The 23,742-nt window shown below is 46.2% G+C and overlaps 1 protein-coding gene and 1 long non-coding RNA gene across 51 annotated transcripts in view; both read right to left on the reverse strand.

Annotated features, from left to right (window-relative positions):
* fam228a (family with sequence similarity 228 member A) overlaps positions 1-23,539 on the reverse strand; it is a 31,281-nt gene extending 7,742 nt beyond the window's left edge. The window contains exons 1-8 of one of the 50 annotated variants that reach the window (XM_052524648.1): positions 23,102-23,539; positions 10,149-10,292; positions 9,909-9,956; positions 9,377-9,568; positions 9,265-9,344; positions 3,587-3,733; positions 2,937-3,050; positions 822-1,016 (exon numbers count right to left, since the gene is read on the reverse strand). In XM_052524648.1, the coding sequence (XP_052380608.1) occupies positions 822-1,016; positions 2,937-3,050; positions 3,587-3,733; positions 9,265-9,344; positions 9,377-9,568; positions 9,909-9,956; positions 10,149-10,284 (912 nt within the window). In that variant the 5' untranslated portion in view covers positions 10,285-10,292; positions 23,102-23,539. Of the gene's footprint in view, positions 1-821; positions 1,017-2,936; positions 3,051-3,586; positions 3,734-9,264; positions 9,617-9,716; positions 10,293-23,101 lie in introns of those variants that run through there. The other 49 variants (XM_052524647.1, XM_052524629.1, XM_052524645.1 and 46 more) reach the window with 49 other exon arrangements.
* LOC127931571 (uncharacterized) lies at positions 5,183-5,889 on the reverse strand. Its single transcript, XR_008141801.1, has 3 exons — positions 5,831-5,889; positions 5,513-5,596; positions 5,183-5,272 (listed from the first exon to the last, which is right to left on the reverse strand). It is a non-coding gene; the product is annotated as an uncharacterized LOC127931571 (long non-coding RNA).
* Positions 23,540-23,742: the final 203 nt, after the last annotated feature.

A 23,742-nucleotide genomic window follows, 5' to 3' on the forward strand; every position in this document is an offset into this window, starting at 1 on the left:
ACCTTGGGGTTACAGTAGGGTTACCTTGGGGTTACAGTAGGGTTACAGTAGGGTTACCTTGGGGTTACAGAAGGGTTACATTAGGATTTACAGTAGGGTTACCTTGGTGTTACAGTAGGGTTACAGTAGGGTTACCTTGGGGTTACAGTAGGGTTATCTAGGGTTACAGTAGAGTTACCTTGGTGTTACAGTAGGGTTACCTTGGGGTTACCTTGGTGTTACAGTAGGGTTACCTTGGGGTTACAGTAGGGTTACCTTGGTGTTACAGTAGGGTTACAGTAGGGTTACAGTAGGGTTACAGTGGGGTTAGAGTAGGGTTACCTTGGGTTACATTGGTGTTACAGTAGGGTTACAGTAGGGTTACCTTAGTGTTACAGTAGGGTTACCTTGGGTTACAGTAGGGTTACCTTGGGGTTACAGTAGTGTTACCTTGGGGTTACAGTAGGGTTACAGTAGGATTACAGTAGGATGTACCTTTGAGTTACAGTAGTGTTACCTTGGGGTTACAGTAGGGTTACAATAGGGTTACAGTAGGGTTACCTTGGGGTTACAGTAGGGTTACCTTGATGTTACCTTGGGGTTACAGTAGTGTTACCTTGGGGTTACAGTAGGGTTACAGTAGGGTTACCTTGGGGTTACAGTAGGGTTACCTTGGGGTTACAGTAGGGTTACCTTGGGGTTACAGTAGGGTTACAGTATAGTATATTAGTGTGTTGTACCTTTGAGTTACAGTAGTGTTACCTTGGGGTTACAGTAGGGTTACAGTAGGGTTACCTTGGGGTTACAGTAGGGTTACAGTATAGTATATTAGTGTGTTGTACCTTTGAGTTACAGTAGTGTATGTAGTTCAGGAACATGCTCCGTATCCTCTCTGCCTCGTCATAGCAGCAGTGGGGCACTTGGTTCTCCACGCTCCTCTGAATAGGGGTCCACACACGCTCTGTCCAACGCTTATGGAGCAGCTCTCGCTTACGAAGCTCCGCCCTTTCCTGTTGGCACAGATAACGCTCCAGGTCCTGACAGGAAGAGACAGAGACACAGAATGTTACGATGGAGCTAAACTAGTCAAGGATACATCAACATATATCAGATCTATAAGCCTGAACTCTACCACAACTGATTGGTCTAATCAAGGGCTTGATGGTTGGCTGAAAAGTTGAATCAGGTGTGCTGGCTCTGGAATCGATCACATGATTAGAATGGCCGGGATTCCCAGAGGAGTTGTTGCACAGAATTGTGGTCACCTTGACAACGCCATTCTCTGACAGAATTGTGGTCACCTTGACAAAGACATTCTCTGACAGAATTGTGGTCACCTTGACAAAGACATTCTCTGACAGAATTGTGGTCACCTTGACAAAGACATTCTCTGACAGAATTGTGGTCACCTTGACAAAGCCATTCTCTGACAGAATTGTGGTCACCTTGACAAAGACATTCTCTGACAGAATTGTGGTCACCTTGACAAAGACATTCTCTGACAGAATTGTGGTCACCTTGACAAAGCCATTCTCTGACAGAATTGTGGTCACCTTGACAAAGACATTCTCTGACAGAATTGTGGTCACCTTGACAAAGACATTCTCTGACAGAATTGTGGTCACCTTGACAAAGACATTCTCTGACAGAATTGTGGTCACCTTGACAAAGACATTCTCTGACAGAATTGTGGTCACCTTGACAAAGCCATTCTCTGACAGAATTGTGGTCATCTTGACAAAGCCATTCTCTGACAGAATTGTGGTCACCTTGACAAAGCCATTCTCTGACAGAATTGTGGTCATCTTGACAAAGCCATTCTCTGACAGAATTGTGGTCACCTTGACAAAGCCATTCTCTGACAGAATTGTGGTCATCTTGACAAAGCCATTCTCTGACAGAATTGTGGTCACCTTGACAAAGCCATTCTCTGACAGAATTTTGGTCATCTTGACAAAGCCATTCTCTGACAGAATTGTGGTCACCTTGACAAAGCCATTCTCTGACAGAATTGTGGTCACCTTGACAAAGACATTCTCTGACAGAATTGTGGTCACCTTGACAAAGCCATTCTCTGACAGAATTGTGGTCACCTTGACAAAGCCATTCTCTGACAGAATTGTGGTCACCTTGACAAAGCCATTCTCTGACAGAATTGTGGTCACCTTGACAAAGCCATTCTCTGACAGAATTGTGGTCACCTTGACAAAGCCATTCTCTGACAGAATTGTGGTCACCTTGACAAAGACATTCTCTGACAGAATTGTGGTCACCTTGACAAAGCCATTCTCTGACAGAATTGTGGTCACCTTGACAAAGCCATTCTCTGACAGAATTGTGGTCATCTTGACAAAGCCATTCTCTGACAGAATTGTGGTCATCTTGACAAAGCCATTCTCTGACAGAATTGTGGTCATCTTGACAAAGCAATTCTCTGACAGAATTGTGGTCACCTTGACAAAGCCATTCTCTGACAGAATTGTGGTCACCTTGACAAAGCCATTCTCTGACAGAATTGTGGTCATCTTGACAAAGCCGTTCTCTGACAGAATTGTGGTCACCTTGACAAAGCCGTTCTCTGACAGAATTGTGGTCACCTTGACAAAGCCGTTCTCTGACAGAATTGTGGTCACCTTGACAAAGCCATTCTCTGACAGAATTGTGGTCACCTTGACAAAGCCATTCTCTGACAGAATTGTGGTCACCTTGACAAAGCCATTCTCTGACAGAATTTTGGTCATCTTGACAAAGCCATTCTCTGACAGAATTGTGGTCACCTTGACAAAGCCATTCTCTGACAGAATTGTGGTCACCTTGACAAAGCCATTCTCTGACAGAATTTTGGTCATCTTGACAAAGCCATTCTCTGACAGAATTGTGGTCACCTTGACAAAGCCATTCTCTGACAGAATTGTGGTCACCTTGACAAAGACATTCTCTGACAGAATTGTGGTCACCTTGACAAAGCCATTCTCTGACAGAATTGTGGTCACCTTGACAAAGCCATTCTCTGTGTCCAGTAAGGGCTGGGTGATGGCTCTAGCTTCTTGGTTCTCAGATTCTAACTTGACCTGAATGATTGTAGATGAAAAAACACAAACGTGAAAGAAATTAGTGTGTGTGTTCATGTGTGGCTAAGTGTGTGCGTATATCTGCTTGCGTGTGGCTGAGTGTGTGTGTATCTGCTTGCGTGTGGCTAAGTGTGTGTGTATCTGCTTGCGTGTGGCTGAGTGTGTGTGTATCTGCTTGCGTGTGGCTAAGTGTGTGTGTGTCTGCTTGCGTGTGGCTGAGTGTGTGTGTATCTGCTTGCGTGTGGCTAAGTGTGTGTGTGTCTGCTTGCGTGTGGCTGAGTGTGTGTGTATCTGCTTGCGTGTGGCTAAGTGTGTGTGTGTGTCTGCTTGCGTGTGGCTGAGTGTGTGTGTATCTGCTTGCGTGTGGCTAAGTGTGTGTGTGTCTGCTTGCGTGTGGCTGAGTGTGTGTGTATCTGCTTGCGTGTGGCTAAGTGTGTGTGTATCTGCTTGCGTGTGGCTGAGTGTGTGTGTATCTGCTTGCGTGTGGCTAAGTGTGTGTGTGTATCTGCTTGCGTGTGGCTGAGTGTGTGCAGTACCTGCAGCCTCCTGAAGGAGGTGTGAGAGAGCCAGTCCACCCACGGCCCTCTGGGAGGTCCAGGAAGCCACACCTCACTCCTCCTCTTCTCTCCTCCTCTTCCTCTTCGGCCGGTCTTCCTGACACTTCTCCATACTCCGCTGGGTACCTGGAACAACACACAGTAGAACATCAACAACAGCATTAAAACAACAACGATCAGAGGTTTACATCACAATGAACACAAATGGAGGAAGGGTACATGGGCCATTTCTGGGTTAGGAAAGGAGTTAAGGGAAGGAAGGAAGTCACTTCAGGCTGTTAAGATGCACCCAGACAGGGTTCCCAGACAGGGCTCTCAGACAGGATTCCTAGACAGGGTGGGTTCTCAGACAGGGTTCCCAGACAGGGTTCCCAGACAGGGTGGGTTCTCAGACAGGGTTCTCAGACAGGGTTCCCAGACAGGGTTCCCAGACAGGGTTCCCAGACAGGGTTCTCAGACAGGGTTCCCAGACAGGGTGGGTTCCCAGACAGGGTTCCCAGACAGGGTTCCCAGACAGGGTTCCCAGACAGGGCTTCTCAGACAGGGGCCTCAGACAGGGTTCCCAGACAGGGCTCTCAGACGGGGCTCTTAGACAGGGCTTCAGACAGGGCTCCCAGACAGGGCTCCCAGACGGGGCTCTTAGACAGGGCTCTCAGACAGGGCTCTTAGACAGGGCTCTCAGACAGGGCTCCCAGACAGGGCTCTCAGACAGGGTTCCCAGACAGGGTTCTCAGACAGGGTTCCCAGACAGGGTTCTCAGACAGGGTGGGTTCTCAGACAGGGTTCCCAGACAGGGTTCCCAGACAGGGCTCTCAGACAGGGTTCCCAGACAGGGTTGCCAGACAGGGTTCTCAGACAGGGTTCCCAGACAGGGTTCCCAGACAGGGTTCTCAGACAGGGTGGGTTCTCAGACAGGGTGGGTTCTCAGACAGGGTGGGTTCTCAGACAGGGTTCCCAGACAGGGTGGGTTCTCAGACAGGGTGGGTTCTCAGACAGGGTTCCCAGACAGGGTTCTCAGACAGGGTGGGTTCTCAGACAGGGTGGGTTCTCAGACAGGGTGGGTTCTCAGACAGGGTGGGTTCTCAGACAGGGTTCTCAGACAGGGTTCTCAGACAGGGTCTAACACAGACATTGTATGGATCACAAATGGTACCCTAATCCCTACATAGTGCACTACTTTAGACTTGGACCATTAGGATGCTGGTCAAAAGGGAATAGGGTGTCATTTGGGATGCCGATATTGAGCATAGTGTCCATGATGGGAACCTCAGGGTAAGTGTCCATGGGGGCATGGACCTCAGGGGAAGTGTCCATGATGGGAACCTCAGGGTAAGTGTCCATGATGGGAACCTCAGGGGAAGTGTCCATGATGGGAACCTCAGGGGAAGTGTCCATGATGGGAACCTCAGGGGAAGTGTCCATGGGGGCATGGACCTCAGGGGAAGTGTCCATGGGGGCATGGACCTCAGGGGAAGTGTCCATGGGGGCATGGACCTCAGGGGAAGTGTCCATGGGGGCATGGACCTCAGGGGAAGTGTCCATGGGGGCATGGACCTCAGGGGAAGTGTCCATGATGGGAACCTCAGGGGAAGTGTCCATGCCCCCATTGAGAGAGATGGGAACCTCAGGGGAAGTGTCCATGCCCCCATTGAGAGAGATGGGAACCTCAGGGGAAGTGTCCATGATGGGAACCTCGGGGGAAGTGTCCATGATGGGAACCTCAGGGGAAGTGTCCATGATGGGAACCTCAGGGGAAGTGTCCATGATGGGAACCTCAGGGGAAGTGTCCATGATGGGAACCTCGGGGAAGTGTCCATGATGGGAACCTCGGGGAAGTGTCCATGATGGGAACCTCAGGGGAAGTGTCCATGATGGGAACCTCAGGGAAGTGTCCATGATGGGAACCTCAGGGGAAGTGTCCATGCCCCCATTGAGAGAGATGGGAACCTCAGGGGAAGTGTCCATGCCCCCATTGAGAGAGATGGGAACCTCAGGGGAAGTGTCCATGATGGGAACCTCAGGGGAAGTGTCCATGCCCCCATTGAGAGAGATGGGAACCTCAGGGGAAGTGTCCATGATGGGAACCTCAGGGGAAGTGTCCATGCCCCCATTGAGAGAGATGGGAACCTCAGGGGAAGTGTCCATGATGGGAACCTCAGGGGAAGTGTCCATGATGGGAACCTTAGGGGAAGTGTCCATGCCCCCATTGAGAGAGATGGGAACCTCAGGGGAAGTGTCCATGCCCCCATTGAGAGAGATGGGAACCTCAGGGGAAGTGTCCATGATGGGAACCTCAGGGAAGTGTCCATGATGGGAACCTCAGGGGAAGTGTCCATGCCCCCATTGAGAGAGATGGGAACCTCAGGGGAAGTGTCCATGATGGGAACCTTAGGGGAAGTGTCCATGCCCCCATTGAGAGAGATGGGAACCTCAGGGGAAGTGTCCATGATGGGAACCTCGGGGAAGTGTCCATGCCCCCATTGAGAGAGATGGGAACCTCGGGGAAGTGTCCATGATGGGAACCTCAGGGGAAGTGTCCATGATGGGAACCTTAGGGGAAGTGTCCATGCCCCCATTGAGAGAGATGGGAACCTCAGGGGAAGTGTCCATGCCCCCATTGAGAGAGATGGGAACCTCGGGGGAAGTGTCCATGATGGGAACCTCAGGGGAAGTGTCCATGATGGGACCCTTGGGGAAGTGTCCATGCCCCCATTGAAAACAAGAGATGGGAACCTCAGGGGAAGTGTCCATGCCCCCATTGAGAGAGATGGGAACCTCGGGGAAGTGTCCATGGTGCCATGTGAAGGGTGATGAAGGGTGATTAAAGGGTGATTGAAGGGTGATGTGAAGGGTGATTGAAGGGTGATTGAAGGGTGATGTGAAGGGTGATTGAAGGGTGATTGAAGGGTGATGTGAAGGGTGATTAAAGGGTGATGTGAAGGGTGATGTGAAGGGTGATGTGAAGGGTGATTGAAGGGTGACGTGAAGGGTGACGAAGGGTGACGTGAAGGGTGACGTGAAGGGTGATGTGAAGGGTGATGTGAAGGGTGACGGAAGGGTGATGTGAAGGGTGACGTGAAGGGTGACGTGAAGGGTGATGTGAAGGGTGATGTGAAGGGCCTGAAGGGTGACGGAAGGGTGACGTGAAGGGTGATTGAAGGGTGACGTGAAGGGTGACGTGAAGGGTGACGTGAAGGGTGACGTGAAGGGTGACGGAAGGGTGACGTGAAGGGTGATGTGAAGGGCCATGTGAAGGGCGACGTGAAGGGTGACGTGAATGGTGACGTGAAGGGTGACGAAGGGTGACGGAAGGGTGATGTGAAGGGTGATTGAAGGGTGACGTGAAGGGTGATGTGAAGGGTGATGAAGGGTGATGTGAAGGGTGATGTGAAGGGTGACGGAAGGGCCGTGAAGGGTGATGTGAAGGGTGATGTGAAGGGTGATGTGAAGGGTGATTGAAGGGTGACGTGAAGGGTGACGTGAAGGGTGACGTGAAGGGTGATTGAAGGGTGATGTGAAGGGTGATGTGAAGGGTGACGGAAGGGTGATTGAAGGGTGATTGAAGGGTGACGTGAAGGGTGATTGAAGGGTGATGTGAAGGGTGATGTGAAGGGTGATGTGAAGGGTGATTGAAGGGTGATGTGAAGGGTGATGTGAAGGGTGACGTGAAGGGTGATTGAAGGGTGATTGAAGGGTGACGTGAAGGGTGATTGAAGGGTGATGTGAAGGGTGATGTGAAGGGTGACATGAAGGGTGACGTGAAGGGTGATTGAAGGGTGACGTGAAGGGTGATTGAAGGGTGACGTGAAGGGTGACGTGAAGGGTGATGTGAAGGGTGATGTGAAGGGTGACGTGAAGGGTGATTGAAGGGTGACGTGAAGGGTGACGTGAAGGGTGACGTGAAGGGTGATGTGAAGGGTGATTGAAGGGTGATGTGAAGGGTGATGTGAAGGGTGATTGAAGGGTGATTGAAGGGTGATGTGAAGGGTGATTGAAGGGTGATTGAAGGGTGATGTGAAGGGTGATTGAAGGGTGAATGAAGGGTGATTGAAGGGTGATGTGAAGGGTGATTGAAGGGTGACGTGAAGGGTGATTGAAGGGTGATTGAAGGGTGATGTGAAGGGTGATGTGAAGGGTGACGTGAAGGGTGATGTGAAGGGTGACGTGAAGGGTGACGTGAAGGGTGACGTGAAGGGCGACGTGAAGGGTGATGTGAAGGGTGATGTGAAGGGTGATGTGAAGGGTGATTGAAGGGTGATGTGAAGGGTGACGTGAAGGGTGACGTGAAGGGTGACGTGAAGGGTGAAGGGGGTGACGTGAAGGGTGACGTGAAGGGTGATGTGAAGGGTGATGTGAAGGGTGATTGAAGGGTGATTGAAGGGTGATTGAAGGGTGATTGAAGGGTGACGTGAAGGGTGATGTGAAGGGTGATGTGAAGGGTGACGTGAAGGGTGATGTGAAGGGTGATTGAAGGGTGATTGAAGGGTGATTGAAGGGTGAAAGGGTGATTGAAGGGTGATGTGAAGGGTGAGGGTGACGTGAAGGGTGATGTGAAGGGTGATGTGAAGGGTGACGTGAAGGGTGATGTGAAGGGTGATGTGAAGGGTGACGTGAAGGGTGACGTGAAGGGTGACGTGAAGGGTGACGTGAAGGGTGACGTGAAGGGTGATTGAAGGGTGATGTGAAGGGTGACGTGAAGGGTGACGTGAAGGGTGATGTGAAGGGTGACGTGAAGGGTGATGTGAAGGGTGATGTGAAGGGTGACGTGAAGGGTGATGTGAAGGGTGATGAAGGGTGATTGAAGGGTGAAAGGGTGATGTGAAGGGTGATGTGAAGGGTGATGTGAAGGGTGATGAAGGGTGAAAGGGTGATTGAAGGGTGATGAAGGGTGATTGAAGGGTGATTGAAGGGTGATGTGAAGGGTGATGTGAAGGGTGATGTGAAGGGTGATTGAAGGGTGATGTGAAGGGTGATTGAAGGGTGATGTGAAGGGTGATTGAAGGGTGATGTGAAGGGTGATGTGAAGGGTGATGTGAAGGGTGATGTGAAGGGTGATTGAAGGGTGATTGAAGGGTGATGTGAAGGGTGATGTGAAGGGTGATGTGAAGGGTGATTGAAGGGTGACGTGAAGGGTGACGTGAAGGGTGACGTGAAGGGCGACGTGAAGGGTGACGTGAAGGGTGACGTGAAGGGTGACGTGAAGGGTGACGTGAAGGGTGATGAAGGGTGATTGAAGGGTGATGTGAAGGGTGATTGAAGGGTGACGTGAAGGGTGATGTGAAGGGTGATGTGAAGGGTGATGTGAAGGGCGATGTGAAGGGCGATTGAAGGGTGATGTGAAGGGTGATTGAAGGGTGATGTGAAGGGTGATGTGAAGGGTGATGTGAAGGGTGATGTGAAGGGTGATGAAGGGTGATGTGAAGGGTGATGTGAAGGGTGATGGTGTTCACAGCCTCCCTGCCGTTTGCACAACAGTATATTGTTGTCATCTCTGCCCCTAGAAAGGTCCTAGTAAATTAGAACCTGTTCATTATCGACATACCGGTATTAACAACTTGTTTACGTTACTGGACAGCAGTTGTAGACGTTTTTTTAGACAGTAGTTGCAAACGTATATTACACAAAGAAAGAAAGCAAAACGTTAACAATAGTCTTACTGTAGATGTGAGGAGACCTCGGGGAGCAGACGTGTGGAACACGATCAGACCGGCTGCACCACTGTCCTTGACAGACATGTCTGGGATGAGAATGACATGAACATAGATTTACCTGATAGAAAGGTGTACAGGGATGAGAATGATATGAACATAGATTTACCTGATAGAAAGGTGTACAGGGATGAGAATGACATGAACATAGATTTACCTGATAGAAAGGTGTACAGGGATGAGAATGACATGAACATAGATTTACCTGATAGAAAGGTGTACAGGGATGAGAATGACATGAACATAGATTTACCTGATAGAAAGGTGTACAGGGATGAGAATGATATGAACATAGATTTACCTGATAGAAAGGTGTACAGGGATGAGAATGACATTAACATAGATTTACCTGATAGAAAGGTGTACAGGGATGAGAATGATATGCATGAACATAGATTTACCTGATAGAAAGGTGTACAGGGATGAGAATGATATGAACATAGATTTACCTGATAGAAAGGTGTACAGGGATGAGAATGACATGAACATAGATTTACCTGATAGAAAGGTGTACAGGGATGAGAATGATATGAACATAGATTTACCTGATAGAAAGGTGTACAGGGATGAGAATGATATGAACATAGATTTACCTGATAGAAAGGTGTACAGGGATGAGAATGACATGAACATAGATTTACCTGATAGAAAGGTGTACAGGGATGAGAATGATATGAACATAGATTTACCTGATAGAAAGGTGTACAGGGATGAGAATGATATGAACATAGATTTACCTGATAGAAAGGTGTACAGGGATGAGAATGACATGAACATAGATTTACCTGATAGAAAGGTGTACAGGGATGAGAATGATATGAACATAGATTTACCTGATAGAAAGGTGTACAGGGATGAGAATGACATGAACATAGATTTACCTGATAGAAAGGTGTACAGGGATGAGAATGACATGAACATAGATTTACCTGATAGAAAGGTGTACAGGGATGAGAATGATATGAACATAGATTTACCTGATAGAAAGGTGTACAGGGATGAGAATGATATGGCTTTATTCTAAAACGGATTAAAACGTTTTCTCCCCTCATCTATCTATACACAATACCCCATAATGACAAAGCAAAATCAGGTTTTTAGACATTTTTTGCAAATGTTTGACACACCTGTATTTGGGGAGTTTCTCCCATTCTTCTCTGCAGATCATCTCAAGCTCTGTCAGGTTGGATGGAGAGTGTTGCTGTACAGCTATTTTCAGGTCTCTCCAGAGATGTTAGATCGGGTTCAAGTCCGGGTTCTGGCTGGGCCACTCAAGGACATTCAGAGACTCGTCTCAAAGCCACACCTGCATTGTTGGCTGTGTGTTTAGGGTCGTTTTCCTGCTGGAAGGTAAACCTTTGCCCCAGTCTGAGGTCCTGGAGCAGGTTTTCATCAAGGATCTCTCTGTACTTTGCTCCGTTCATCTTTCCCTCGATCCTGACTAGTCTCCCAGTCCCTGGTGCTGAAAAACATCCCCACCAGCATGCCTCACCATAGGGATGGTGCCAGGTTTCCTCCAGACATGACGCTTGGCATTCAGGCCAAAGAGTTCAATGTTGGTTTCATCAGACCAGAGAATCTTATTTCTCGTGGTCTGAGTCCTTTAGGTGCCTTTTGCCAAACTCCAAGTGGGCTGTCATGTGTCTTTTACTGAGGAGTGGCTTCCGTCTGGCCATTCTACCATAAAGACCTGATTGGTGGAGTGCTGCAGAGATGGTTGTCCTCCTGGAAGGTTATCCCATCTCCACAGAGGAACTCTGGAGCTCTGTCAGAGGGACCATCAGGTTCTTGGTCACCTCCCTGACCAAGGCCCTTCTCCCCAGATTGCCCAGTTTGACTGGGTGGCGGCCAGCTCTAGGAAGAGTCTTAGTGGTTCCAAACTTCTTCCATTTAAGAATGATGGAGACCACTGTGTTCTTGGGGACCTTCAATGCTGCAGAAATGTTTTGGTACCCTTCCCCAAATCTGTGCCTCGACACCATCCTGTCTCAGAGCTCTACGGACAATTCCTTCGACCTCATTGCTTGGTTTTTGCTCTGACATGCACTGTCAACTGTGGGACCATATATAGACAGGTGTGTGCCTTTCCTTTCATGTCCAATCAATTGAATTTACCACAGGTGTACTACAATTAAGTTGTAGAAACATCTCAAGGACGATCATTGGAAACAGGATGCAGCTGAGCTAAATTTCAAGTCTCATAGCAAAGGGTCTGAATACTTATTTAAATGAGGTATCTGTTTTTTATATTTCATACATTTTCTAAAAATAATTCACTTTGTCATTACGGGGTATTATGTGTGGGTTGATGAAGAAAATTATTTATTTAAATCAATTTTAGAAAAAGGCTGTAACGTAACAAAATGTGGAGAAAGTCAAGGGGTCTGAATACTTTCTGAAGGCTCTGCAAGCATAGAGATCCTATTCAATCTCTGCAAAATGTCAAAGAAATAAAGTTTTAGGTTGTAGGATGGATCAGTGTTAGACATTTTGCTCATGGCTGCTAATTCTAATGCCCTATAATAGTTATGTATTTGGCACCTCATTGGTCCTTTGTTACACATCATCAAATACAGAATATTGACAAACAATTTACAGATAGTCACACAAATAATACTCAACTGACTAAACTGATTTCAATAGAATTGAAATATATAGGCCTATTACAGCCCTACTGAATTGATTTTCTAAATGTAGACATCTCGGGGTTTTTCATTTGAAGCATATTTTTATCCTTCACTTGATCCGATTGCAAAGACGCTGACGGCAACTTCGTATTTGTAAGTTAACTTCGTTCCGAACGTTGTAGGCGGTCACAGAGAGACAGATAAACAGCTTGATTCTACTGTGTGTTTAGCAGAGACGTCCTGTTTATAAAGGGATGTGGAAGGGCCAAAAAACAACCAGACCAAGTGGTCTGAGGTAGTCTGTAAATAAGGAGGGTTTCAGTGCAACTTTACTGATTCATTTACATTTACATTTAAGTCATTTAGCAGACGCTCTTATCCAGAGCGACTTACAAATTGGTGCATTCACCTTATGACATCCAGTGGAACAGTCACTTTACAATAGTGCATCTAAATCTTAAAAGGGGGTGAGAAGGATTACTTATCCTATCCTAGGTATTCCTTAAAGAGGTGGGGTTTCAGGTGTCTCCGGAAGGTGGTGATTGACTCCGCTGTCCTGGCGTCGTGAGGGAGTTTTGGGAAACAGATCGGAGAACGAAGGTTCTAATGAGGAATGCTTTTGGGAAACCAGTCCCGGCTCTGCTTTGCATACTGTGTCCCACGCGCGCAGGGCCGTATTAACAAGCCCTGGGGCTTCCGTTCGGTCTGTTAATTACCTGGTGTATTTTGAACATTGAGGGCTCCTGTGGTTGGATAAACAAATGCAATAATTAAAAAATATATAGTGTATTTTGTTGGTGTTGTTCTGCCTCTTGGGCCCTAATCAGTTATCCAATAAAGGCAGGGGGCCCAGTTACCCACGAGGCCCCGTATCTCCTCTCCTACCACCCTCTGATGATTAGCAGGCCAGCAGGCTGTCTCATTGTCCTGAGTTTTCCTGTGGTTGGCGGTTGCAGTAAAAAATAGTACAAATAGAATACAAACACACTTTGCTTCCACTTGGCCCCCCCACGGGCCTGGGCCCCCCCACGGGCCTGGGCCCCCCCACGGACCTGGGTCCCCCCACGGACCTGGGTCCCCCCACGGACCTGGGCCCCCCACCGTTCCTGGGCCCCCCACCGTTCCCGGGCCCCCCCACGGGCCTGGGCCCCCCCACGGACCTGGGTCCCCCCACGGACCTGGGCCCCCCCCCGTTCCTGGGCCCCCCACCGTCCCCCCCCACGGGCCTGGGCCCCCACGGACCTGGGCCCCCACGGGCCTGGGCCCCACGGAACTGGGTCCCCCACGGACCTGGGCCCCCCACCGTTCCTGGGCCCCCACTGTTCCTGGCCCCCCACGGGCCCCCCCACGGGCCTGGGCCCCCCACGGGCCTGGGTCCCCCACGGACCTGGGCCCCCACCGTTCCTGGGCCCCCACTGTTCCTGGCCCCCGGGCCTGGGCCCCCACGGAACTGGGTCCCCCACGGACCTGGGCCCCCACCGTTCCTGGGCCCCCCACTGTTCCTGGGTCCCCCACGGACCTCCTGGGCCCCCACTGTTCCTGGGCCCCCCACGGGCCTGGGCCCCCACGGGCCTGGGCCCCCCACGGACCTGGGCCCCCACCGTTCCTGGGCCCCCACTGTTCCTGGGTCCCCCACGGGCCTGGGCCCCCCCGTTCCCTGGGCCCCCACTGTTCCTGGGCCCCCCACGGGCCTGGGCCCCCCACTGTTCCTGGGCCCCCACGGGCCTGGGCCCCCACTGTTCCTGGGCCCCCCACTGTTCCTGGGCCCCCCCCCGTGCCTGGGGGGCCTGGGCCCCCCACCGTTCCTGGGCCCCCCCACGGGCCTGGGCCCCCCACCGTTCCTGGGCCCCCCCACTGTTCCTGGGCCCCCCACCGTTCCTGGACCCCCCCACGGACCTGGGCCCCCCCACGGGAAGAAACAACAACAGAGAACAGTCCTCTGAACACAAGAATTTCACCCAGAATAACAATTAGCTAAATATGTGTATGCGACCAATAAAATGTTATTTGATTCTGGTCTCACAGGAGACACCTGGCCACATTGGGGCCGGTGGAAATCCACACACTCATGACAATCAACAATAACACACCACTACAACTGGGTAAGGAAAGGAACAATAACAAAGGCCACAACTAAGGACACTAACCAGGACAAACGTCTGTCGACGTTGGAAAGAAACGGGAAGGAAGATATCCAAAGCAGCTATTGGAGCTGACGAACCCTCAACAGAGGAACGAGACACAACTAACTGTGGTCAAAAATAAAAAAAACAAGAATACGATCATCAGAAAGTGACAAATCCAGAACGGAACAAGAGACTCGTTAGAAAAGGACGAAGGAAACAACCAAGAAACAAAAGACAGCCGAAGATGAAACAAAGAACATCCACAATGTACTCACACACGAAGAACACACTGAAGGGGTTATAATGTGTTATAATGGGTTATAATGGGTTATAATGTGTATAATGTGTTAATACACTACCATGAAGAACACACTGAACGGTGTTATAATGTGTTATAATGTGTTATAATGTGTTATAATGTGTAATGTGTTAATACACTAACATGAAGAACACACTGAACTTATACTGTATATAGCCCTATAATGTTTATAATGCCTGTAGTGTATATAGGTTATGTGTTATAATAGGTTATAATGTATATAGTCTCTCTACTGTATATAGTCTCTCTACTGTAAAAATAGCCTCTACTGTATATAGCCTCTACTGTATATAGCCTCTCTAATGTATTATAATGTGTTATCTACTGTATATAGTCTCTCTACTGTATATAACCGCTCTACTGTATACAGTCTCTCTGTATATAGCCCCTTACTGTATATAGCCCTCTACTGTATATAGCCTCTACTGTATATAGCCTCTACTGTATATAACCTCTACTGTATATAGCCTCTACTGTATTTAGCCTCTCTACTATATATAGCCTCTCTACTGTATATAGCCTCTCTACTGTATATAGCCTCTCTACTGTATATAGTCTCTCTACTGTATATAACCGCTCTACTGTATATAGTCTCTCTACTGTATATAGCCCCTCTACTGTATATAGCCCTCTACTGTATATAGTCTCTCTACTGTATATAGTCTCTCTACTGTATATAGCCCTCTACTGTATATAGCCCCTCTACTGTATATAGCCTCTCTACTGTATATAGCCTCTACTGTATATAGCCTCTCTACTGTATATAGCCTCTACTGTATATAGCCTCTACTGTATTTAGCCTCTCTACTATATATAGCCTCTCTACTGTATATAGCCTCTACTGTATATAGCCTCTACTGTATATAGCCTCTCTACTGTATATAGCCTCTCTACTGTATATAGCCTCTACTGTATATAACCTCTCTACTGTATAAAGCCTCTACTGTATATAGCCTCTCTACTGTATATAGCCTCTCTACTGTATATAGCCTCTCTACTATATATAGCCTCTACTGTATATAGCCTCTCTACTGTATATAGCCTCTCTACTGTATATAGCCTCTCTACTATATAAAGCCTCTACTGTATATAGCCTCTCTACTATATATAGCCTCTCTACTGTATATAGCCTCTACTGTATATAGCCTCTCTACTGTATATAGCCTCTCTACTGTATATAGCCTCTCTACTATATATAGCCTCTACTGTATATAGCCTCTCTACTGTATATAGCCTCTCTACTGTATATAGCCTCTCTACTGTATATAGCCTCTCTACTATATATAGCCTCTCTACTGTATATAGCCTCTCTACTGTATATAGTCTCTCTACTGTATATAGCCTCTACTGTATATAGCCTCTCTACTGTATATAGCCTCTCTACTGTATATAGCCTCTCTACTGTATATAGCCTCTCTACTGTATATAGCCTCTCTACTGTATATAGCCTCTCTACTGTATATAGTCTCTCTACTGTATATAACCTCTCTACTGTATATAGCCTCTCTACTGTATATAGCCCCTCTACTGTATATAGCCCTCTACTGTATATAGCCCTCTACTGTATATAGCCTCTACTGTATATAGCCTCTACTGTATATAGCCTCTACTGTATATAGCCTCTACTGTATTTAGCCTCTCTACTATATATAGCCTCTCTACTGTATATAGCCTCTACTGTATATAGCCTCTCTACTGTATATAGCCTCTCTACTGTATATAGCCTCTCTACTGTATATAGCCTCTACTGTATATAACCTCTCTACTGTATATAGCCTCTACTGTATATAGCCTCTCTACTGTATATAGTCTCTCTACTGTATATAGCCTCTCTACTGTATATAGCCCCTCTACTGTATATAGCCCTCTACTGTATATAGCCTCTACTGTATATAGCCTCTACTGTATATAGCCTCTACTGTATATAGCCTCTCTACTATATATAGCCTCTCTACTGTATATAGCCTCTACTGTATATAGCCTCTCTACTGTATATAGCCTCTCTACTGTATATAGCCTCTCTACTGTTATAGCCTCTCTACTGTATATAGCCTCTACTGTATATAGCCTCTCTACTGTATATAGCCTCTCTACTGTATATAGCCTCTCTACTGTATATAGCCTCTCTACTGTATATAGCCTCTCTACTGTATATAGCCTCTCTACTGTATACAGCCTCTACTGTATATAGCCTCTCTACTGTATATAGCCTCTCTACTGTATACAGCCTCTCTACTGTATATAGCCTCTCTACTGTATATAGCCTCTCTACTGTATGTAGCCTCTCTACTGTATGTAGCCCCTCTACTGTATATAGCCTCTCTACTGTATATAGCCTCTCTACTGTATGTAGCCTCTCTACTGTATATAGCCTCTCTATTGTATATAGCCTCTCTACTGTATATAGCCTCTCTACTGTATGTAGCCTCTCTACTGTATATAGCCTCTCTACTGTATATAGCCTCTACTACTGTATATAGCCTCTCTACTGTATATAGCCTCTCTACTGTATGTAGCCTCTCTACTGTATACAGCCTCTCTACTGTATATAGCCTCTACTGTATATAGCCTCTCTACTGTATATAGCCTCTCTACTGTATGTAGCCTCTCTACTGTATATAACCTCTCTACTGTATATAGCCTCTCTACTGTATATAGCCTCTCTACTGTATATAACCTCTCTACTGTATATAACCTCTCTACTGTATATAGCCTCTCTACTGTATGTAGCCTCTCTACTGTATATAGCCTCTCTACTGTATGTAGCCTCTCTACTGTATGTAGCCTCTCTACTGTATATAGCCTCTCTACTGTATGTAGCCTCTCTACTGTATATACCCTCTCTACTGTATATAGCCTCTACTGTATATAGCCTCTACTGTATATAGCCTCTCTACTGTATATAGTCTCTCTACTGTATATAGCCTCTCTACTGCATATAGCCTCGCTACTGTATATAGCATCTACTGTATATAGCCTCTCTACTGTATATAACCTCTCTACTGTTATAGCCTCTCTACTGTATATAGTCTCTCTACTGTATATAACCGCTCTACTGTATACAGTCTCTCTACTGTATATAGCCCCTCTACTGTATATAGCCCTCTACTGTATATAGCCCCTCTACTGTATATAGCCTCTACTGTATATAGCCTCTACTGTATATAGCCTCTACTGTATATAGCCTCTACTGTATTTAGCCTCTCTACTATATATAGCCTCTCTACTGTATATAGCCTCTACTGTATATAGCCTCTCTACTGTATATAGCCTCTCTACTGTATATAGCCTCTCTACTGTATATAGCCTCTACTGTATATAACCTCTCTACTGTATATAGCCTCTACTGTATATAGCCTCTCTACTGTATATAGTCTCTCTACTGTATATAGCCTCTCTACTGTATATAGCCCCTCTACTGTATATAGCCCTCTACTGTATATAGCCTCTACTGTATATAGCCTCTACTGTATATAGCCTCTACTGTATATAGCCTCTACTGTATATAGCCTCTCTACTATATATAGCCTCTCTACTATATATAGCCTCTCTACTGTATATAGCCTCTACTGTATAAAGCCTCTCTACTGTATATAGCCTCTCTACTGTATATAGCCTCTCTACTGTTATAGCCTCTCTACTGTATATAGCCTCTCTACTGTATATAGCCTCTACTGTATATAGCCTCTCTACTGTATAGGCCTCTCTACTGTATATAGCCTCTCTACTGTATATAGCCTCTCTACTGTATACAGCCTCTCTACTGTATATCTACCCAACAGGAGCCCCTCTACTGTATATAGCCTCTCTACTGTATATAGCCTCTCTACTGTATATAGCCTCTCTACTGTATATAGCCTCTCTACTGTATGTAGCCTCTCTACTGTATGTAGCCTCTCTACTGTATATAGCCTCTCTACTGTATATAGCCTCTCTACTGTATGTAGCCTCTCTACTGTATATAGCCTCTCTACTGTATATAGCCTCTCTACTGTATGTAGCCTCTCTACTGTATATAGCCTCTCTACTGTATATAGCCTCTCTACTGTATATAGCCTCTCTACTGTATATAGCCTCTCTACTGTATATAGCCTCTACTGTATATAGCCTCTCTACTGTATATAGCCTCTCTACTGTATATAGCCTCTCTACTGTATGTAGCCCCTCTACGGTATATAACCTCTCTACTGTATATAGCCTCTCTACTGTATATAACCTCTCTACTGTATAAAACCTGTCTACTGTATATAGCCTCTCTACTGTATATAGCCTCTCTACTGGAGGTCGGGCTGGAGTCTATATAGCCTCTCTACTGTATGTAGCCCCTCTACTGTATGTAGCCCCTCTACTGTATATAGCCTCTCTACTGTATGTAGCCTCTCTACTGTATATAGCCTCTACTGTATATAGCCTCTACTGTATATAGCCTCTCTACTGTATATAGCCCCTCTACTGTATGTAGCCCCTCTACTGTATATAGCCTCTCTACTGTATATAGCCTCTCTACTGTATATAGCCTCTACTGTATATAGCCTCTTTACTGTATATAGCCTCTCTACTGTATATAGCCTCTCTACTGTATATAGCCTCTCTACTGTATGTAGCCTCTATACTGTATGTAGCCTCTACTGTATGTAGCCTCTCTACTGTATATAGCCTCTCTACTGTATATAGCCCCTCTACTGTATATAGCCCCTCTACTGTATATAGCCTCTCTACTGTATACAGCCTCTCTACTGTATATAGCCTGTATATATATATAAGGTCTACTACACCTGTTGTATTCAGCATTTCACTGTAAGGTCTACTACACCTGTTGTATTCAGCATTTCACTGTGAGGTCTACTACAGCTGTTGTATTCAGCATTTCACTGTGAGGTCTACTACACCTGTTGTATTCAGCATTTCACTGTAAGGTCTACTACACCTGTTGTATTCAGCATTTCACTGTAAGGTCTACTACACCTGTTGTATTCAGCATTTCACTGAAAGGTCTACTACACCTGTTGTATTCAGCATTTCACTGTAAGGTCTACTACACCTGTTGTATTCAGCATTTCACTGTGAGGTCTACTACAGCTGTTGTATTCAGCATTTCACTGTGAGGTCTACTACACCTGTTGTATTCAGCATTTCACTGTAAGGTCTACTACACCTGTTGTATTCAGCATTTCACTGTAAGGTCTACTACACCTGTTGTATTCAGCATTTCACTGAAAGGTCTACTACACCTGTTGTATTCAGCATTTCACTGTAAGGTCTACTACACCTGTTGTATTCAGCATTTCACTGTAAGGTCTACTACACCTGTTGTATTCAGCATTTCACTGTAAGGTCTACTACACCTGTTGTATTCAGCATTTCACTGAAAGGTCTACTACACCTGTTGTATTCAGCATTTCACTGTAAGGTCTACTACACCTGTTGTATTCAGCATTTCACTGTGAGGTCTACTACACCTGTTGTATTCAGCATTTCACTGTAAGGTCTACTACACCTGTTGTATTCAGCATTTCACTGAAAGATCTACTACACCTGTTGTATTCAGCATTTCACTGAAAGGTCTACTACACCTGTTGTATTCAGCATTTCACTGTAAGGTCTACTACACCTGTTGTATTCAGCATTTCACTGTGAGGTCTACTACACCTGTTGTATTCAGCATTTCACTGAAAGGTCTACTACACCTGTTGTATTCAGCATTTCACTGTGAGGTCTACTACACCTGTTGTATTCAGCATTTCACTGTGAGGTCTATTACACCTGTTGTATTCAGCATTTCACTGTGAGGTCTACTACACCTGTTGTATTCAGCATTTCACTATAAGGTCTACTACACCTGTTGTATTCAGCATTTCACTGTGAGGTCTACTACACCTGTTGTATTCAGCATTTCACTGTAAGGTCTACTACACCTGTTGTATTCAGCATTTCACTGTGAGGTCTACTACACCTGTTGTATTCAGCATTTCACTGTGAGGTCTACTACACCTGTTGTATTCAGCATTTCACTGTAAGGTCTACTACACCTGTTGTATTCAGCATTTCACTGTGAGGTCTACTACACCTGTTGTATTCAGCATTTCACTGTAAGGTCTACTACACCTGTTGTATTCAGCATTTCACTGTGAGGTCTACTACACCTGTTGTATTCAGCATTTCACTGTGAGGTCTACTACACCTGTTGTATTCAGCATTTCACTGTGAGGTCTACTACACCTGTTGTATTCATCATTTCACTGTGAGGTCTACTACACCTGTTGTATTCAGCATTTCACTGTAAGGTCTACTACACCTGTTGTATTCAGCATTTCACTGTAAGGTCTACTACACCTGTTGTATTCAGCATTTCACTGTGAGGTCTACTACACCTGTTGTATTCAGCATTTCACTGAAAGGTCTACTACACCTGTTGTATTCAGCATTTCACTGTGAGGTCTACTACACCTGTTGTATTCAGCATTTCACTGTGAGGTCTACTACACCTGTTGTATTCAGCATTTCACTGTAAGGTCTACTACACCTGTTGTATTCAGCATTTCACTGTGAGGTCTACTACACCTGTTGTATTCAGCATTTCACTGTAAGGTCTACTACACCTGTTGTATTCAGCATTTCACTGTGAGGTCTACTACACCTGTTGTATTCAGCATTTCACTGAGAGGTCTACTACACCTGTTGTATTCAGCATTTCACTGTAAGGTCTACTACACCTGTTGTATTCAGCATTTCACTGTGAGGTCTACTACACCTGTTGTATTCAGCATTTCACTGTAAGGTCTACTACACCTGTTGTATTCAGCATTTCACTGTAAGGTCTACTACACCTGTTGTATTCAGCATTTCACTGTGAGGTCTACTACACCTGTTGTATTCAGCATTTCACTGTGAGGTCTACTACACCTGTTGTATTCAGCATTTCACTGTGAGGTCTACTACACCTGTTGTATTCAGCATTTCACTGTGAGGTCTACTACACCTGTTGTATTCAGCATTTCACTGTAAGGTCTACTACACCTGTTGTATTCAGCATTTCACTGTGAGGTCTACTACACCTGTTGTATTCAGCATTTCACTGTGAGGTCTACTACACCTGTTGTATTCAGCATTTCACTGTGAGGTCTACCTACACCTGTTGTATTCAGCATTTCACTGTAAGGTCTACTACACCTGTTGTATTCAGCATTTCACTGTGAGGTCTACTATACCTGTTGTATTCAGCACTTCACTGTAAGGTCTACTACACCTGTTGTATTCAGCATTTCACTGTAAGGTCTACTACACCTGTTGTATTCAGCATTTCACTGTGAGGTCTACTACACCTGTTGTATTCAGCATTTCACTGTAAGGTCTACTACACCTGTTGTATTCAGCATTTCACTGTAAGGTCTACTACACCTGTTGTATTCAGCATTTCACTGTGAGGTCTACTACACCTGTTGTATTCAGCATTTCACTGTAAGGTCTTCTACACCTGTTGTATTCAGCATTTCACTGTAAGGTCTACTACACCTGTTGTTACTTCAGCATTTCACTGTAAGGTCTACTACACCTGTTGTATTCAGCATTTCACTGTAAGGTCTACTACACCTGTTGTATTCAGCATTTCACTGTAAGGTCTACTACACCTGTTGTATTCAGCATTTCACTGTAAGGTCTACTACACCTGTTGTATTCAGCATTTCACTGTGAGGTCTACTACACCTGTTGTATTCAGCATTTCACTGTAAGGTCTACTACACCTGTTGTATTCAGCGCACGTGACAAATAAACTTTGATTTGATTTTTCAAAAACAGTGGCAGGTTGTTCTTTGTTATAATTCCAGATTGGCCCTTCATGAATGGGCTCTATGATCACTGGCTCCCTCACCTGCGGAGTTCACTGGAGGAGGTTGGAACTACTGTCCATCAGGTGTCCCGTTGCACCGAGAGGTCGAGCTCGTCTCCTAGTTACCCAACACGAGAGGTCGAGCTCGTCTCCTAGTTTCCCTACAGAGAGGTCGAGCTCGTCTCTAGTTACCCTACACGAGAGGTCGAGCTCGTCTCCTAGTTACCCTACACGAGAGGTCGAGCTCGTCTCCTAGTTACCCTACACGAGAGGTCGAGCTCGTCTCCTAGTTACCCTTCACACGAGAGGTCGAGCTCTGTCTCCTAGTTACCCTTCACACGAGAGGTCGAGCTTTAGTCTCCTAGTTACCCAACACGAGAGGTCGAGCTCGTCTCCTAGTTACCCAACACGAGAGGTCGAGCTCGTCTCCTAGTTACCCAACACGAGAGGTCGAGCTCGTCTCCTAGTTACCCAACACGAGAGGTCGAGCTCGTCTCCTAGTTACCCAACACGAGAGGTCGAGCTCGTCTCCTAGTTACCCAACACGAGAGGTCGAGCTCGTCTCCTAGTTACCCTACACGAGAGGTCGAGCTCGTCTCCTAGTTACCCAACACGAGAGGTCGAGCTCGTCTCCTAGTTACCCAACACGAGAGGTCGAGCGTCCACATCTACAATTGGCACTACACTTTTGAATTGGTATTAGTGAATAGATATTAAAACGTCAACAACAAAACAGTTATTCAACGAGTAGGTCTAGTAATCCTGTTTAGAAATTGTCTAAACGAAATATCTCGATTGAGCTGAAGTCAGAAAAATAGGTGGCCTAAACTTGCAAGGAGATAGAAAACTCAGGACGAAGACAAGGGGTGCTCTGTAGGCTACTCACGGTAGGATTTAGCCCCGGTTTGAGCCCCGGTTGCTTGCAGCACGGAGAGTAGTGCCCGCTCCGTGCCAGATCTCCCGTCCCGGTCTGCTGCTTCTCCGGAGAGTAGCCTCGTGTCCCGCCGTTGTCAAGGTGATGTCACACAAACCGAGTAAAATGTCGGAAACATTATTTTTTGACTACCAGTGTTTGTGATCGTATTAATTATATGGCACCGTACAATGCCTCCCTCATCCCCATATGATCCGTAACAAAATATGCACAAATATAATTCACTATCCACAAACAAACACCTGTTGACTTGTATTTTGTAAACCAAGATTGTTAATAAATGCTAAATGAGCAGAATAACCAGTGAAGAACATATTTCCTTAATTATAAATAAATAAAAGCATTTGTGTGTGTGTGTGTGTGTGTAGTATCCAATCATTTCAAAACAACACTTTCCAGGTAGAACTGTCGAATCTGCGTGTGTGGCTCAAAGTACATCTCAGGGTCTGTTTTCATTTTGTCAACAGAATTATGGCATTAACATTACCATGACGTCACTGACCCCAACGGACACGCGCGTAGCGTGTGCATGTAGATTTTGTCCATCCACACCAAACGTTTTCAGGACATGCAGGTTGAAATATTTTTATATT

This window comes from Oncorhynchus keta, chromosome 8 (assembly GCF_023373465.1).
Source record: "Oncorhynchus keta strain PuntledgeMale-10-30-2019 chromosome 8, Oket_V2, whole genome shotgun sequence".
NCBI classification, from domain to species: domain Eukaryota; kingdom Metazoa; phylum Chordata; class Actinopteri; order Salmoniformes; family Salmonidae; genus Oncorhynchus; species Oncorhynchus keta.